The sequence below is a fragment of the Takifugu flavidus genome, chromosome 13 (assembly GCF_003711565.1).
Source record: "Takifugu flavidus isolate HTHZ2018 chromosome 13, ASM371156v2, whole genome shotgun sequence".
Classification (NCBI taxonomy): domain Eukaryota; kingdom Metazoa; phylum Chordata; class Actinopteri; order Tetraodontiformes; family Tetraodontidae; genus Takifugu; species Takifugu flavidus.
In genome coordinates, this window is record NC_079532.1 from 9,490,620 (window position 1) to 9,504,963 (window position 14,344).

Genomic DNA, 14,344 nt, shown 5'->3' on the forward strand with positions numbered 1-14,344 from the left:
TTCTTTGGTTTCCTGATTCAGGATAGTTTGTCTTTTAGTGATCGCCACATTAGTTATTCTTTTTTAATGTCCTGCTGTAAGTGGTTCTTTATATCGTAGCTTGTATTTATTGAAATGTTCTCCCCCACGTTGTTTTAGGCGATTAAGCTCTAGATGAGTTTTCCTTGACTCTTATTTTGAAGGTCAAGCCGGATGTGTGATCCCGAGGTGGGTGCACTGAGGAGGAGGCGGGTTCGACACAGTCTGGGGAGTTCTGGGGTGGTCTTCCTGGCTGATTCAGGGGTCTGGGAGGCTCTGCAGGAGGTTCTCACAGTCTGACCGGAGGGAGCTGAGGAATGTCTGGAGCTCAGAGGAGGTTTTTGGATCTTCTGGTGCTGTTTCCTCTTTCAGTCTGCAGCATGTTGCAGCTCCAGCTGACTGTGCTGCTCGGTGAGTTTTTCTCCTCTTTCTCTTCAACACAACAGTACAATAATGACAATAGTGTTGGCTTCTTTTTCCTTCTTTAAGAGCACCGTTTGATCCAATTACAGCCTTTAATGACAATCGGATCAGTGTTCAGACCTTCAGCTTCCTCTGAACCGTCTGAGCTGATGAACAAACACCTCAAGAGAAAAAGGCTTTTGTGGAGCATTTCAGACATTATCAGCATAAATCAGTTGAGGAAAAGCTGCTTCTAGAAAGTTCTCTTCATTGATCAGAGCTTCAGCTGATCCGAGGGGGGTTGGATGAGATCTCCGAAGGTCCTCAGGCTCTTCTGCTCACATCAACCAGCTGCTTCTGCTCTCTTGATTAGACCCGTTATCAGACAGCCTCAGGCTCTGATCACCAGTTGTGGTCAGATCTGGGTCAGCAGGAACTTCACTATGTTCCACGGCTGATCTTGGTGTGGGTCCAGGTGTTTGCTGCTGTGGTTAAAGCTGCGTATAAAAGGAGTTTTACCATCTGTGTGGGATCTTTCTGACCCTTTCACAATAAAAGCCTCTGCTCTCAGCTCTACAGGCGCTCACCTGTGCCCAGGAGTTCGGGGCGCAGAGTCAGGTCGGTCTGCCGGAGCTCAACGATTTGTGCACGGAGGGTAGCTGTTACCCGGCAACAGGAGACCTTCTGATTGGCCGAGCGCACCAACTCTCATCGAGCTCCACCTGTGGACTGAACCGACCCGAACCGTTCTGCATCGTCAGCCATCTGCAGGTAAACGGACGCCTGGTTAGAACCACCGGGAAACCGCGGAGTTGACGCAGACCTGATCCATGTTCTTCACCCTGTTTCCACCTCTCTTCCTCCAGATGGTGTCAGTTAAAAAGTCCAGATGAAAACATTGAACAGACTTTTTCCTGGTTTTGTCTGGTTTTGTCCTCAAATCAGAGTGAAAATGATTCAGGCTCTTTTCCCCGTGGCGTTCCGGCGGAGCTGCTTTAAATGTCTTCCAGGTTCTCCTTTGTTAGGAGTGTGTGTGTTAGTCTGCAACGTTTCCTGCATAAATCACCTCCCTAAAAGGACACATGGAGCTCTGACAGAAGGAAGATGTTTGTCCAGATGTTTTTGTCCCCTTCAGTGTGAAACCCTTTCTGTAAATATTTGACAGAGACTTCCGGTTCTCCAATGCAAACATGGAAAATCAGCCCTTTGTTGACTCTCCGGGTCTCAGTCAGGTCACAACCAGGAGAAAAATGTTTAACCTGAAAGGATTAAAGGAACCATTCACCTAAATTCAACTGTTATCTCTAGTCTGAGGACGGAGTCAAGTTCCTGCCTCGACGGACGACCTTGAGAGGTCAAAACATCCGTGTAAAATGGAAGAAAATGGGAAAAAACAAAACCCTGAAATCCAGCGATGCCGTGTTACCTTTCAAGCGCCACATTTGTAGCATCAGTAGTCAATCGTATCTAGTTACCTGGTGTGTTCCGGAATGTTTCTCTCAGCGGGGAGCGTTTTCCTAATCAGGTGAAATGTCCCTTCATTTCTGAGGAGAGGGGGTTTCCCGCTCCGCCCGCTGTTCTGGCCCCAGCTGGGTTTGAAAACCACAGCTTTCTGTTTGACATTGGAAGAGAACGAGGCAGATTTACTGAAGTGAACCTTTTTGGTCCGAAAATGTTCTCCGTGCACGCTGAGGGTGAGCAGAGAGGAATGTGAGGAATTCACCTCGGCTTTAACCCTTCACTTCCCTTTTGTGTCATTAACCAGGAGGAGAAAAAGTGCTTTGTGTGCGATTCCATGGAGCCCTACGAGGAACACACGGAGCAGGTGGGCAACCATCGCATCGAGAACGTCATCACCACCTTCGCCAACAGGCTGAAGACCTGGTGGCAGTCGGAGAACGGTGAGGCCCAACGGACATCCTGGGTGTTGAACCCCTGAGGGGTCCAGGTCCAGGTCACGGACGTCCTGGGTGTTGAACCCCTGAGGGGTCCAGGTCCAGGTCACGGATGTCCTGGGTGTTGAACCCCTGAGGGGTCCAGGTCCAGGTCGTGGACATCCTGGGTGTTGAACCCCTGAGGGGTCCAGGTCCAGGTCGCGGACGTCCTGGGTGTTGAACCCCTGAGGGGTCCAGGTCCAGGTCGCGGACGTCCTGGGTGTTGAACCCCTGAGGGGTCCAGGTCCAGGTCGCGGACGTCCTGGGTGTTGAACCCCTGAGGGGTCCAGGTCCAGGTCGCGGACGTCCTGGGTGTTGAACCCCTGAGGGGTCCAGGTCCAGGTCACGGACGTCCTGGGTGTTGAACCCCTGAGGGGTCCAGGTCCAGGTCAGGGTGGGAGCAGAATGAGTAGTTCTCCTGGACTTTCCTGGGAAGCTGAAGGCCTCTTTTAATCCATCTGTCCTGCCCCTTTAAACAACTGCGTCCTTGTCCTGGGAGCGCTGTGTGGGATTAATTAACTCGTCAGATGACCTTAATTTAATTAAAGAAGGACGTCTGATCAAAGGCACCTCTGAGACATTGGAGCATTTTTGCCATCTATGCAGCCAAAAATGCCCAAATTGGGGTCGGTTGGACTGGGTTTTTCATTTTTGAAGTCAGCAAAGCCAAAGTGTGTTTGTAGACTCGGTTACCATGGTAACGACTCGTCGTTAAAGCCACTTTCTCCTAAATGCCTGGAGAACAGGTCCCTTTGTGGTTTTTACCTCCTTTCTGTATAAGAAGTTCCAGAATTTATCTCCACGTCTGGGACATGGACAGCAAAGACAACAGTATCTTCATGGCAACAAGGACGCGTCTTTGTGCTTTTATGGGGGGGGGGGGGGCAACTGCATTCTATGGTCTGTTTTATCTGATGTTCTGCTGCTTGCAGGCATGGAGAACGTTACCGTCCAGCTGAACCTGGAGGCCGAGTTTCACTTTACGCATCTGATCATGACCTTCAAGGTGAGCGCACGACCCCAGGATCCAGACCAGGATCAAACTGGGTCCATTTCTGAACCCAAGCGAGAGTTCATGTGTATATTTTGAAGTAAGGGCCACATCTCCTGACCCTGGTTCTTCTCTTTCCTCAGACATTTCGACCCGCTGCCATGGTGATCGAGCGCTCATCTGATTTCGGGAAAACGTGGCAGACCTACCGCTACTTTGCCTACGACTGTGAGACGTCCTTCCCGCATGTTACTCAGGGTCCGATGAAGAAGGTCGACGACGTCATCTGCGACTCCCACTACTCGGACATCGAGCCGTCCACCGAAGGAGAGGTAGCGACGGAGGAAAGAGGAAATGATGTCACAGCACAGACGAGGGAAACGTTAACCAAAAATGTCTTTTAGGTGATCTTCAGAGTTCTGGACCCAGCCTTCCACATCGATGACCCCTACAGCCCCAGGATTCAGAGTAGGTTCCTTCACACAAGAGTCCCTCAAGGAGATCTTTTAGTCGTCTTCGCTGCTCGCCTGATCGCCCCTTACTGCCTGTCTTTGTTCAGACATGTTGAAGATCACCAACCTGCGGGTCAAGTTCACCAAGCTGCACACGCTGGGAGACAACCTCCTGGACCCTCGCATAGAGATTAAGGAGAAATATTATTACTCCATCTACGACATGGTGGTCCGGGGCAACTGCTTCTGCTACGGACACGCCTCCGAGTGTGCCCCCATCGAGGGAGCGGGGCAGGCCAGGGAGGGCATGGTGAGTCCGTCCTGTTCAGCCCGAAGGTGCGTCGGTCGGAGTGGCCAGAGGCATCGGCAGTAGTCATTGGGTGGCGCTCTTGGTGTCTGCAGGTCCATGGTCACTGCATGTGTAACCACAACACTAAAGGTCTGAACTGTGAGCTGTGCGAGGACTTCTACCACGATCTTCCCTGGAGACCAGCTGAGGGACGCAACACCAACGCCTGCAAGAGTGAGTCCGTTCTGCTTTCTGGTGGTGGTCCTGCCATCACCCGATGACCTCAGCCTCTGCTCCGCGTTGACCTCGTGTTTGTGTGCAGAGTGTAACTGCAACCAGCACTCGGACCGGTGCCACTTCGATATGGCTGCGTTTGTGGCCTCGGCAAACGTGAGCGGAGGGGTTTGTGACAACTGTCTTCATAACACGGCCGGGAGCAACTGTGAACAGTGCCAACCATTTTACTACCAACATCCAGAGAGGGACATCAGAGACCCCAACATCTGCGAGGGTGAGTCGGGACCACGGCCAGTTGAGCCTGTGGGAAGAGACAATGTGGGACGACCCAAAGAGTCTTGGTAACAAGGAACCATGAAAGAAGCTATAGCTTGGATAGCTAACCCTAACCCTGCTAACCTTACCTCTGCAGCCTGTGACTGTGACCCAGTGGGCTCTCTGTACGGGGGCATCTGTGACAGAATGACCGACGTGTGGGCCGGTCTCATTGCTGGTCAGTGCCGCTGCAAAGGGAACGTGGAGGGAGAGCGCTGTGACCGCTGCAGAGACGCTCATTACGGGCTCAGTGATGATCCAGAAGGCTGCAAAGGTGGGAAACAATAGGCAGCGTCTAAAGGAGGAGCCACACCACGAGCGGCATCACGTCACTAAGCATTTCTGTTGTGTTGTCCAGCGTGTACCTGCAGCCCTCTGGGGACACTTCCTGGAGGAAATCCCTGCGACAAGGAGACAGGAAGCTGCTTCTGTAAACGTTTGGTGACTGGACGAAACTGTGACCAGTGTGTGGTAAGAAAATGTACAATACAAGGAGGCGGACGTGGGCTAGCTTTACTGTCTGAGCAGAGGAGCAAACGGAAACATAAACATGGTATTAAGGTGTGACGTGGAGGGCAGAGCGAGGCGCTGCGGAAAGCATATGTCAACGAAAGTCCCCACAAAGATGCAAGTCCAAACATGTGTGTTGGTTTATTACCTTTAAAGGGAACATGAAAGTCTAAACGACTTCCTGTTACGACTTTAATAGCTTCTTTACGAACAGAGAAGGACTTGATGACACATGTCTAACCCCTGATCTCTGGCTTTCAGGATGAGCACTGGGGTCTGAGTAACGACCTGAATGGCTGCCGACCATGTGACTGCGATCTGGGAGGCGCCATCAACAACCAGTGAGTTTTGGTTCAGTCAGTGTTGTCTGTAATTAACCAGGTTGGTAAAGACGCCCGGCTGATTACCTGGTGATTATGTTTCCTATGTGTCCCAAGCTGGTTTCCTTCTGCTTGTTCCCTAACCAGCATGTTGTTCTTCCACTTCCTGTCTTCCCACAGGTGTGATCAGGTGAGCGGTCAGTGCGTCTGCAGAGATCACATGTTCGGTCGGCGCTGCGATCAGGTGGAGTCTGGATTTTACTTCATCGGTCTGGATCACTACACCTACGAGGCCGAGGATGCCAAGTTTGGACCTGTAAGTCACCTTTCAACCTGTGACCTCTGACCTTTTGATAACTGAGGATCTCTGTGGAAGCTTTGAGCCAAACAGATGTGAACACAGTCCTCGAACCCTAACACCAGTGAACCAATGCTCCCTTGGAGCAAGCCTTTTCCATGCGTCACCTGATGGCGGCGCTCTTGTCTTCATTCCATCCCTGTAGGGAGTGACTGTCGTCCCAAGGCCCCACCCACACGACCGCGCTCCCACCTGGACAGGTGTCGGTCTGGTCAATGTCCCAGAGGGCGCCTTCCTGGAGTTCTCTGTGGACAACATTCCCTTTTCCATGGAGTACGACATCCTGATCCGCTACGAACCCCAGGTATGGCGCCCAAAGCAGCGTGTGGCCCCACCCATCAATACATCAGCAGAACCAAATGATGTTGTTCTGGCAGCTTCCCGACCAGTGGGAGGAGGTTCTGATGACGCTGATGAGACCTGGACCGATCAGAGCAGACAGCCGCTGCATAAACACGGTGCCCGATGACGACAACCAGATGATCTCGCTTCACCCCGGCTCCAGGTAGCGCTCGCCAACCCGGATGAGCGGCCGTGTGTTTCTGCACGTTTGTTACGTTGTTTGTCCCGTCAGGTACGTGGTTCTTCCCAGACCCGTTTGCTTTGAGTCTGGTCTGAACTACACCGTCCGCCTCAGCCTGCCGCTGTACTCCGCCCTCAGCGACGTCCAGTCCCCGTACACACTCATCGACTCGGTAAGAAAAGTGGCTGGGGCCTGATAGCCAGCTCGGAAACACAGTGTTCAAGTTGCCCTCTGACCTCTGACCTCGTTAACCTCTAAAAGGGTACTCTTACGGAGGAGTGACCAAAATAACGTGTCCTGGTGGGGGTGCGGCGATAACGAGTCATGTGACCTCCGATCCACAGATTGTGCTGATGCCTCACTGCAAGAATCTGGAGATTTTCAGCCGCTCCGAGGGAGGAGACGGGAACAGCGCCTGGGAAACCTTCCAGCGCTATCGCTGCCTGGAGAACAGTCAGAGCGTCGTCAAGGCGCCGGTGGCAGACGTCTGCAGGAACTACATCTTCAGCATCTCCGCCATGTTGCATCAGGGGGCCAAAGGTACAGCCGAGGGAATGCTAGTGAATAATTACTGAGCCTAATTAGCACAATGACCACTTACTTTACTCTGTGAGCTCTCGAGTGGCAGCTGTTTAATTCCTGACCCTTGACCTTTGAGGAAGAGCGCAGAGGAGGAATTCCCCTGAGGGTCAAATCGTCCTGGCCTCCTCTTCCCTCATGGCACCGGATTCATGCACACAGATAAAAGAGTCTTTTAATCTCAGCACTGATAAGAGAGTAAAATAGATAAATCCCCTGGAAAAGTCGCTCGTACACATATAAATTATATGATATAAAGACATAAATGATTGCAAAACATGGATTTATTTTATGTGAAACATCGAGACGTGAGGAGGACGGTAGAAGAGGCTCCTGGGGGGGGCAGATCTCAGCTTTGATGGATCTCTATGCTTTCTGTGGCAATAGTTTCCTTATTTTGTCTTCAGAAAAGGCTGCTTGGCTTTAAAGAGTTCCATAAATGTGCCTTTAGAAGCTCTCCCAGTACTTTCTCACTACCCTTTTATCCATCCAGCACCATGTGGATAATTATATTTCCTTTGGAAAAACAGAATATCAACACTAACATTTACTCACTGGAGAAAATAGAAATTCTAGTTTGTACTGTAGCAATTTAAGCTCAGCTGCAGTATTTCAACTAACTTTTGACTCCATTTCAAGGATGAATTTGTTTTACATCCCAGAGTTCTGTTTTGAGAAGAACGGACGTCGCGTTCTCTCGTCACCTCATCGTGGTTCAAATAAACAGCCTGACTCTCTTCCTCTCTTCCGGTACAGTGGGAACAGGAATAATCTGGGCTCATTATTCCCACACAAGATGAGCAGGTCATGATCCGCATGTTGGGCCTGCAGAGACAGAGAAATAGTAACAGGATGTTGAGAAATAATTTCCTAATCTGAGATCCACAGCTTCTGTGTTTAAAGAGGCGCCCAGCCTTGCCTCCGCCATCCTTCTTTCAGCTATTGTTAATCTTGGAGTGATGACAGTGGTCTCCCTCTGATCCTCGACCTCCTGAACAAGACTCGACTGGTCTCCTGCTCCTCACATTCCCTCCAGACTCTTAAACCTGGTCTCGTCACTCCCTCCCTCGGGATCTGTCGGAGCATGTTGGCTGTTCTAACCGGTCTCCTCTGTCGGACTCCATTTCCCAGAATGCCAGTGTGACCCGCAGGGCTCTCTGAGCACCGTGTGTGAGCCCAGTGGGGGGCAGTGCCAGTGTCGTCCCAACGTGGTGGGAAGGAACTGCGACAGTTGTGCTCCGTCCACGTTCCAGTTCGGACCCAACGGCTGCAGAGGTCAGAACCTGGGCCGATCCGCTTGTACCACCTGGGGGGGGTCCTCAGAGGTCTGACGTCATGTGCCTTGGTCTCATCTGCAGCATGTGAGTGCGACCCTCAGGGCTCGCGGGATTCGTTCTGCGACCCGCTGACGGGTCAGTGCGCCTGTGTGTCCGGGGCGTCCGGGCGGCGGTGCGAGCGCTGCCTGCCGGGCCACTGGGGCTTCCCCGCCTGCCGGCGCTGCTTCTGCAACGGCCACACGGACGAGTGTGAGGCCGCCACCGGCCGCTGCCTCCACTGCAGGGACCACAGCACTGGACACACCTGCGACAGGTGAGGCGTGGCTGCAGCTGCCGGCCGAACCTCTGAGTGGGACGCAAACCTCTCCCCGTATCTGTGCAGGTGCCTGGAGGGTTACTATGGCGACCCAGTCCTAGGGTCAGGTGACTACTGCCGCCCCTGCATGTGCCCCGATGGCCCCGGGAGCACGCGGCAGTTTGCCGGAAGTTGTTACCGCGGCGATCATTCTCAGCATGCTACCTGCGTCTGCAACACAGGATATAAAGGTGAAGGTTTGTCATATTTAGAAGGAACATTAAAAACCTGCATCATGGCGGAGCGCTCGTTTTATTCACTGAAGCAGCAGTTTGCTTTTAAAAGGGGATAAAAGAGCAATAAAAGCAGTGGAAAACGAGGAGATAATTACAGATGGAAGCTGAATCCAGCCTCAGGTCTTGGTTCTCCGAACAAATCCTGCGTTTCAGTGTTTGTCGCCCCGCGGACGCGGCCCCGCTGACGCGGCCCCGCGGACGCCAGCGGCGTTTCATGTGAGGAGAATCAGCTCTGTGATTAGAGTGACGTGAACAACAGGAATGTGATGCCACTCTGTGATTAGAGCAGGAAATAAGGTGTTTTCCAGCTGCTGACACGGATCACAAACTTTCTCCTCTGGTTCCATCCTCCAGCTCCGGCTGGGAATTATTCTCTTGACAAAAGTGAGCAGCTTATTACAGCCTTCGTGTTAGAGGAGGTCCTACAAAAGGTGGCTTCTTATTACTTAAAAGACAAAAACTGAATGTAAGGATGTGGGTGGATTTTGTTTGTCAGTGAGTGAAACAGTTTTTTCTGTGATTTTTTGATTAATCTATTTGCTGATGACTGTTTTGATCATCGGAGAACATCGTTGCCAATCATTCACAGGCTTTTCCCACATTCACAGGTGCTCGCTGTGACGAGTGCTCACCTGGTTACTATGGAAACCCTGGAGTGGCAGGTGGGCAGTGTCAGCCCTGTCAGTGCAACAACAACATCGACATGTTGGACCCAGACTCATGTGACTCCCGGACCGGCGAGTGTTTGCTCTGCCAGCACCACAGCGAAGGCCCGGCCTGCCAGAGCTGCAGGCTGGGTTACTATGGCAACGCCGCCCTGCAGGACTGTAGAAGTAAGAAGACCTGGTGATCAGATTAAAAGGACTGGTCCAGAAGACTAAAACGTTGGATGACAGACCAGATTCTCAAGTGTAATTGAGCCTAAACTGGTCATTTTGGGTAAATGTGTGGGTTTTGTTCACAGAGTGTGTTTGCAACCACCTGGGCAGCGAGCCTTCCACCTGTCCGTCACCCGACGACTGTCAGTGTGAGCGCAGCAGCGGTCAGTGCCACTGCCTGCCCAATGTGACCGGTCAGCACTGCAGCCAGTGCACAGCCAACACCTGGAACATGGCGAGCGGGGGCGGCTGCGAGCCGTGCAGCTGCCACCCCGATCATTCGTATGGGCCGTCCTGCAACGAGGCGAGTTCAACACTTCTGAATATTCAGCACACCTGACCTCACCTTCGCTGCTTCCACCTGGTGGCCAGGTCTCTACCTGACCACCAGGTGGCGGTGGCCTGGTTTTAAACCTTTTTCTCCGTACAAGACGCATGTCAATCAGGGTTTGAACAGTTTTAAGGCTGAATTATTCATCATTATTTGTGTTTGAACGCGTACAATTGTCATCTACAGATCAGCGGTCAGTGTTCTTGTCGACCCGGCTTTGGGGGCAGGACGTGCAGCGAGTGTAGAGAATTGTTCTGGGGGAGCCCTGAGGTTGAGTGTCACGGTAAGTTCCCAACACTGGAACCACGTACCTGCAGCACGACAAAAACTCCGTTTTATCAGGCGTGTGCACAACGGTGGAGCTTTGCTCTTATTTGGAAGAAGAATGGAAACCAAAGATATATTTTCTTAGTTCGGGTCTCATGATGCAAAAACACCCTGATGTGGCTCAGCTGTTGCGTCGTGGGAACATTCCTCGCTGCAAAATACTGAAACTGATATTGGGTCCAGATGTTCTGTGGGGTTGAGAGCTGGAGCAGATATCCATCTGAACTTCTAACCATCCACAAAGAGGCTTTGTTAGTGTTAAAGGTCAGAGAATAGACCTGCTGAGAGACGACAGAGCGAGCGAGAGAGAGAAAACTGAAGAAAAGAGAGGAAGAGCATGAACCCTTCTGTCTGGTCGACTCTTCTGCGGGTTGAGAACTTTAAATCCAAACCAGATGTAAACCCCCCACCCACACACATATTTTACATTGAGTCAGACAGTTTGTCTCGGACTCTTCCTGCAAAATGTTTTCACAGTAAATGGAACTTTAAACATTGTCATCCAAACAGTGCGAGGTCGCCGGTTATACTCCTACCGTCCACTGGGTGGCAGTATTTGCCCTTTTATCGAGGTTGACTAACCCAGTTTAGATGATAGGTTAACGTCTGTCTTATTATAATCACCACATGGAATCATCACGCCTTCCCATCAGTTGTCATGGTTACGCATCTGATTTTGAGCCTGTTTCTGTCTCAGCGTGTGACTGCGACCCCCAGGGGACCGCCGAGCCCCAATGCAACAAAGGCAACGGTCAGTGCGTCTGTGTGGAAGGTGTTTCCGGGCCACGCTGTGACGTCTGTGCTCGTGGATACTCTGGAACCTTCCCCGACTGCCGCCGCTGCCACCAGTGCTTCGCCGAGTGGGACAACATCATTGGTCAGCTGACAAACCAGACGCACCGCCTCGTCAACAAGGTCAACTCCCTGAAGGTCAGCGGGGTCAGTGGACCGTACAAGAAGACCATTGAGAGCATGGAGAAGAGCGTTGCTGACATCAGGGGCATTCTGGACCAGAACCCTGCCTCACAACCCCTGACAGAGATCCAGGAGCTGCTGCAACAGGCCACGTAAGTTCAACCGGGTCTGTCGACATCATCTCGCTGTAGCACGTCTGTGATGGAAAAACTGTGGTAACTCGCTGGGCTTAACTGGTTTGTTGTTCAGTGACCTGATGGGAGCCCTGAGCCAGATGTTGAACCAGACCGAACAGACCGTGCTTCAGGTGGAGGAACTGGACTCAACAGCACGAACTAAACTGGACTCTGTCATTTCGGACACTCGGAAGCTGGAAGGGACCGTCCAGGAGCTGCTGGATCAGGTGGAGTTCATGAAGAACTCTGACATCAGAGGTGAGAATCACATCCGCTGCCCCCTGTGGGCTGGGTCCATATCTGTCCCTGTACCGAGCAGCTACAGCTTCTCTCTGTCTCCAGGGGCGGCGGACAGCATCACAAAGTACTTCCTGCAGTCCCAGGCCGCTGACGCTCGTGCCAACGCCTCCACTGTCGACCCCGGCAGCCCCGTAGAAACCTCCAGCGACCTTCGGCAACTCACAGAGGACAGAATGAACCAGACTGGAGAGGAATTCCTGAGGAAGCACGGCGAGCACGCTCAGAGGCTGGACGACCTGGCCGGAGAGCTGCAGACGCTGGACCTGTCAGAGATCAGTCACAAGGTTGGAGGCCCCAGATGTTCACGCACACAACCGTTAATGTTGATGGCCTCGTTATGACCGTTAATGTTGATGGCCTCGTTATGACCGTTAATGTTTATGAACAGCCTTTAAAGCATCACTTTGGGTCTGGCTCCTACAGGTCTGTGGCAGTCCATCCTCGGGTCAGGACTCTTGCTCGTCCTCTCCCTGTGGAGGTCTGGGCTGCGTGGACTCTGAAGGTCGGCCCAAGTGTGGAGGTGAAGGATGCGATGGTGTGGTGACAAAATCCAGCAGCAGCTTGAGGAAGGCTCAGGACGCGGAACAGGAGATACTCAATGCTATGGATGAAGTGGAGAAACTCTCCAAGATGGTGAGTCTCAAAGGTCTGAGCTGGTTCTGGCTTCTCCTGGTTCTGGTTCTCCTGATTAGATGTTTTCACCTGTGTCTCCAGGTGTCAGAGGCCAAAGTGAAAGCAGATGAGGCAAGGCAGAGTGCTCAGGACGTCCTGATGAAGACCAACAGAACCAAACAGAGAGTCGATCAAAGCAACGAGGAGCTGAGAACACTCATCAGGCAGATCAGAGACTTCCTCACACGTGGGTCCTCTTTGTCCCGGGGACCTTAGGAGCCTCAGCTGTTTATGATGAGTCCAAAACTAGGGTCAGCCCAGAAACGTTCCCGTTCGCTTCTTTCAGAGGACGCAGCGGACCTGGAGAGTGTCGAGTTGGTGGCTAACGAGGTTCTGGCCATGCAGATGCCGACAACTCCTGCTCAGCTGCAGAATCTGACCAATGAGATCCGCCAGAAGGTGGGAGAACTGGGAGGAGTGGAGGCCATTTTACAGCAGAGCGCCGATGACATCCAGAGGGCAGAGACCCTGCTGGACCATGCACGACGAGCCAGGTGGGTCCAAACCAGAGCACTTCCTTATGACCCAACTGAATACCGGTACCAGGAAGTTTACATGACTTCTGTGATCACCAGTGAGGAGGCAGCAAGTGTGAAAGACTCAGCGGAGAAAGTGAAGGAGGCGCTCCAGGAAGCTCGAAAGGCTCAGACGGCGGCCAGCAGCGCCATCCAGCAGGCTTCTGCGGACATCCAGAGCACCAACAACCTGCTGTCCTCCGTCAGTACCGGCAGGCGGTCCAAACGTTCCAAACAGTGGTCGGAACCTGGGTTCATCTTCTCGCCTGTGTCGCGTTCAGGTGGAGTCGGAGACGGCAGACGCGGAGCTGCAGCTGAACAACGCGACGCAGCGGCTGCAGCAGCTGGAGCAGGACGTGATGCAGCTGAAGGACAAAGCTCAGAACGTCTCGCAGAGCACCGAGCAGACCGGCCGGGACGCCGCCAGCATCAGAAAGGTCGCCGAGGAGGTCAAGAAGGTCAGTCCACGCGTGGAGGACGTCAGTAGGTGCGCTCCAAAGCCTTGTGAATCGAGACCACTTGTGTGTCTTTAGGAGCTGGACGCTGAAATAAGGGATAAATACGCCACCGTGGAGCAGCTGATTGGTACCAAGGCGGTGGGCGTGGCCGAGGCCAAGCAACGGGCACAGGTGCTGCAACAGGAAGCTAAAGACCTGCTGCTGAAGGCCAGCGAGAAACTTCAGCGGCTAAAAGGTGACGAAGACGAAACGGCTGATCGCAGCTCCGCATCAGACTAAATTAAATTTCTGTTTTTCAGATTTAGAAAAGTCTTACGAAGACAATCAGAGGACCCTGGAGATGAAGGCGGAGCAGCTGGTGGAGCTGGAGGCTGCAGTGAGAGGGCTGCTGACAGAGATCAGCCAGAAAGTCACCGTCTACAGCACCTGTGTGTTCTAGAGTCCACAACCTGCACCCCCCGCTCTGGGTCGGGTCCTGGACCGCCTCCCAAAGACCAGAACTTTCAAAAAATGAGCGTCAGTGTTTGGATTTCAAGATCGAGTCCTCAAAAATAAAAACAAAGGTTGAGTTTTATTTAAGCCACTTAGAGGCTTCTGTTCCTTCTAAATGAGCACAGGGACGACTGATTCCCCCTGAACGCATCACCAGCTTTAATGGCTCTGCTGCATTTACAGACACGGGTCCAACGAGGGGCTGGAGTCGTAGCAAAAATATGAAAAGCTTTTAGATTTTATTCAGGAAACCTTTTATAAACCAAATTCAGCAGCTTCAAAAGTTTAAATTTGAGGATCAATCGAATGTGTGAATGTAACAGATTGAACACAACTGACTCACGCGACACCACGTTTGTCGGTATAAAATGAATGTTTAAACCACATGACTGCATTTTTTTATTTCTACAAACTTAACACCAAATTATTTTTAATAAAATTCTCCAATCAAAACCACAGTGGTCGAGTCTCTAATTCAGAACTT

The 14,344-nt window shown here is 52.1% G+C and overlaps 1 protein-coding gene across 1 annotated transcript; it reads left to right on the forward strand.

Moving 5' to 3' along the window:
* The first annotated feature begins 208 nt into the window (after positions 1-208).
* On the forward strand, positions 209-14,313 carry lamb1a (laminin, beta 1a). The gene is made up of 33 exons (XM_057051725.1): positions 209-429; positions 992-1,191; positions 2,186-2,321; positions 3,287-3,360; positions 3,489-3,677; positions 3,750-3,813; positions 3,905-4,107; positions 4,200-4,320; positions 4,409-4,597; positions 4,736-4,912; positions 4,997-5,109; positions 5,410-5,489; positions 5,649-5,784; positions 5,972-6,130; positions 6,204-6,331; positions 6,401-6,521; positions 6,694-6,889; positions 8,060-8,203; positions 8,287-8,518; positions 8,588-8,751; positions 9,405-9,629; positions 9,761-9,978; positions 10,192-10,288; positions 11,030-11,399; positions 11,497-11,681; positions 11,766-12,007; positions 12,147-12,356; positions 12,438-12,582; positions 12,682-12,889; positions 12,971-13,112; positions 13,192-13,368; positions 13,444-13,603; positions 13,668-14,313. The coding sequence occupies exons 1-33, from the start codon at positions 336-338 to the stop codon at positions 13,805-13,807; spliced, it is 5,439 nt and encodes a 1,812-aa protein (XP_056907705.1). The 5' UTR covers positions 209-335; the 3' UTR covers positions 13,808-14,313.
* Positions 14,314-14,344: the final 31 nt, after the last annotated feature.

Coding starts and splice junctions, on each gene's coding strand:
- lamb1a (XM_057051725.1), top strand. CDS start 336: ATGTCTGGAGCTCAGAGGAGGTTTTTGGATCTTCTGGTGCTGTTTCCT. Junction 8,752..9,404: donor CTGCAACACAGGATATAAAG/GTGAAGGTTTGT, acceptor CCACATTCACAG/GTGCTCGCTGTGACGAGTGC. Junction 10,289..11,029: donor CCCTGAGGTTGAGTGTCACG/GTAAGTTCCCAA, acceptor TTTCTGTCTCAG/CGTGTGACTGCGACCCCCAG.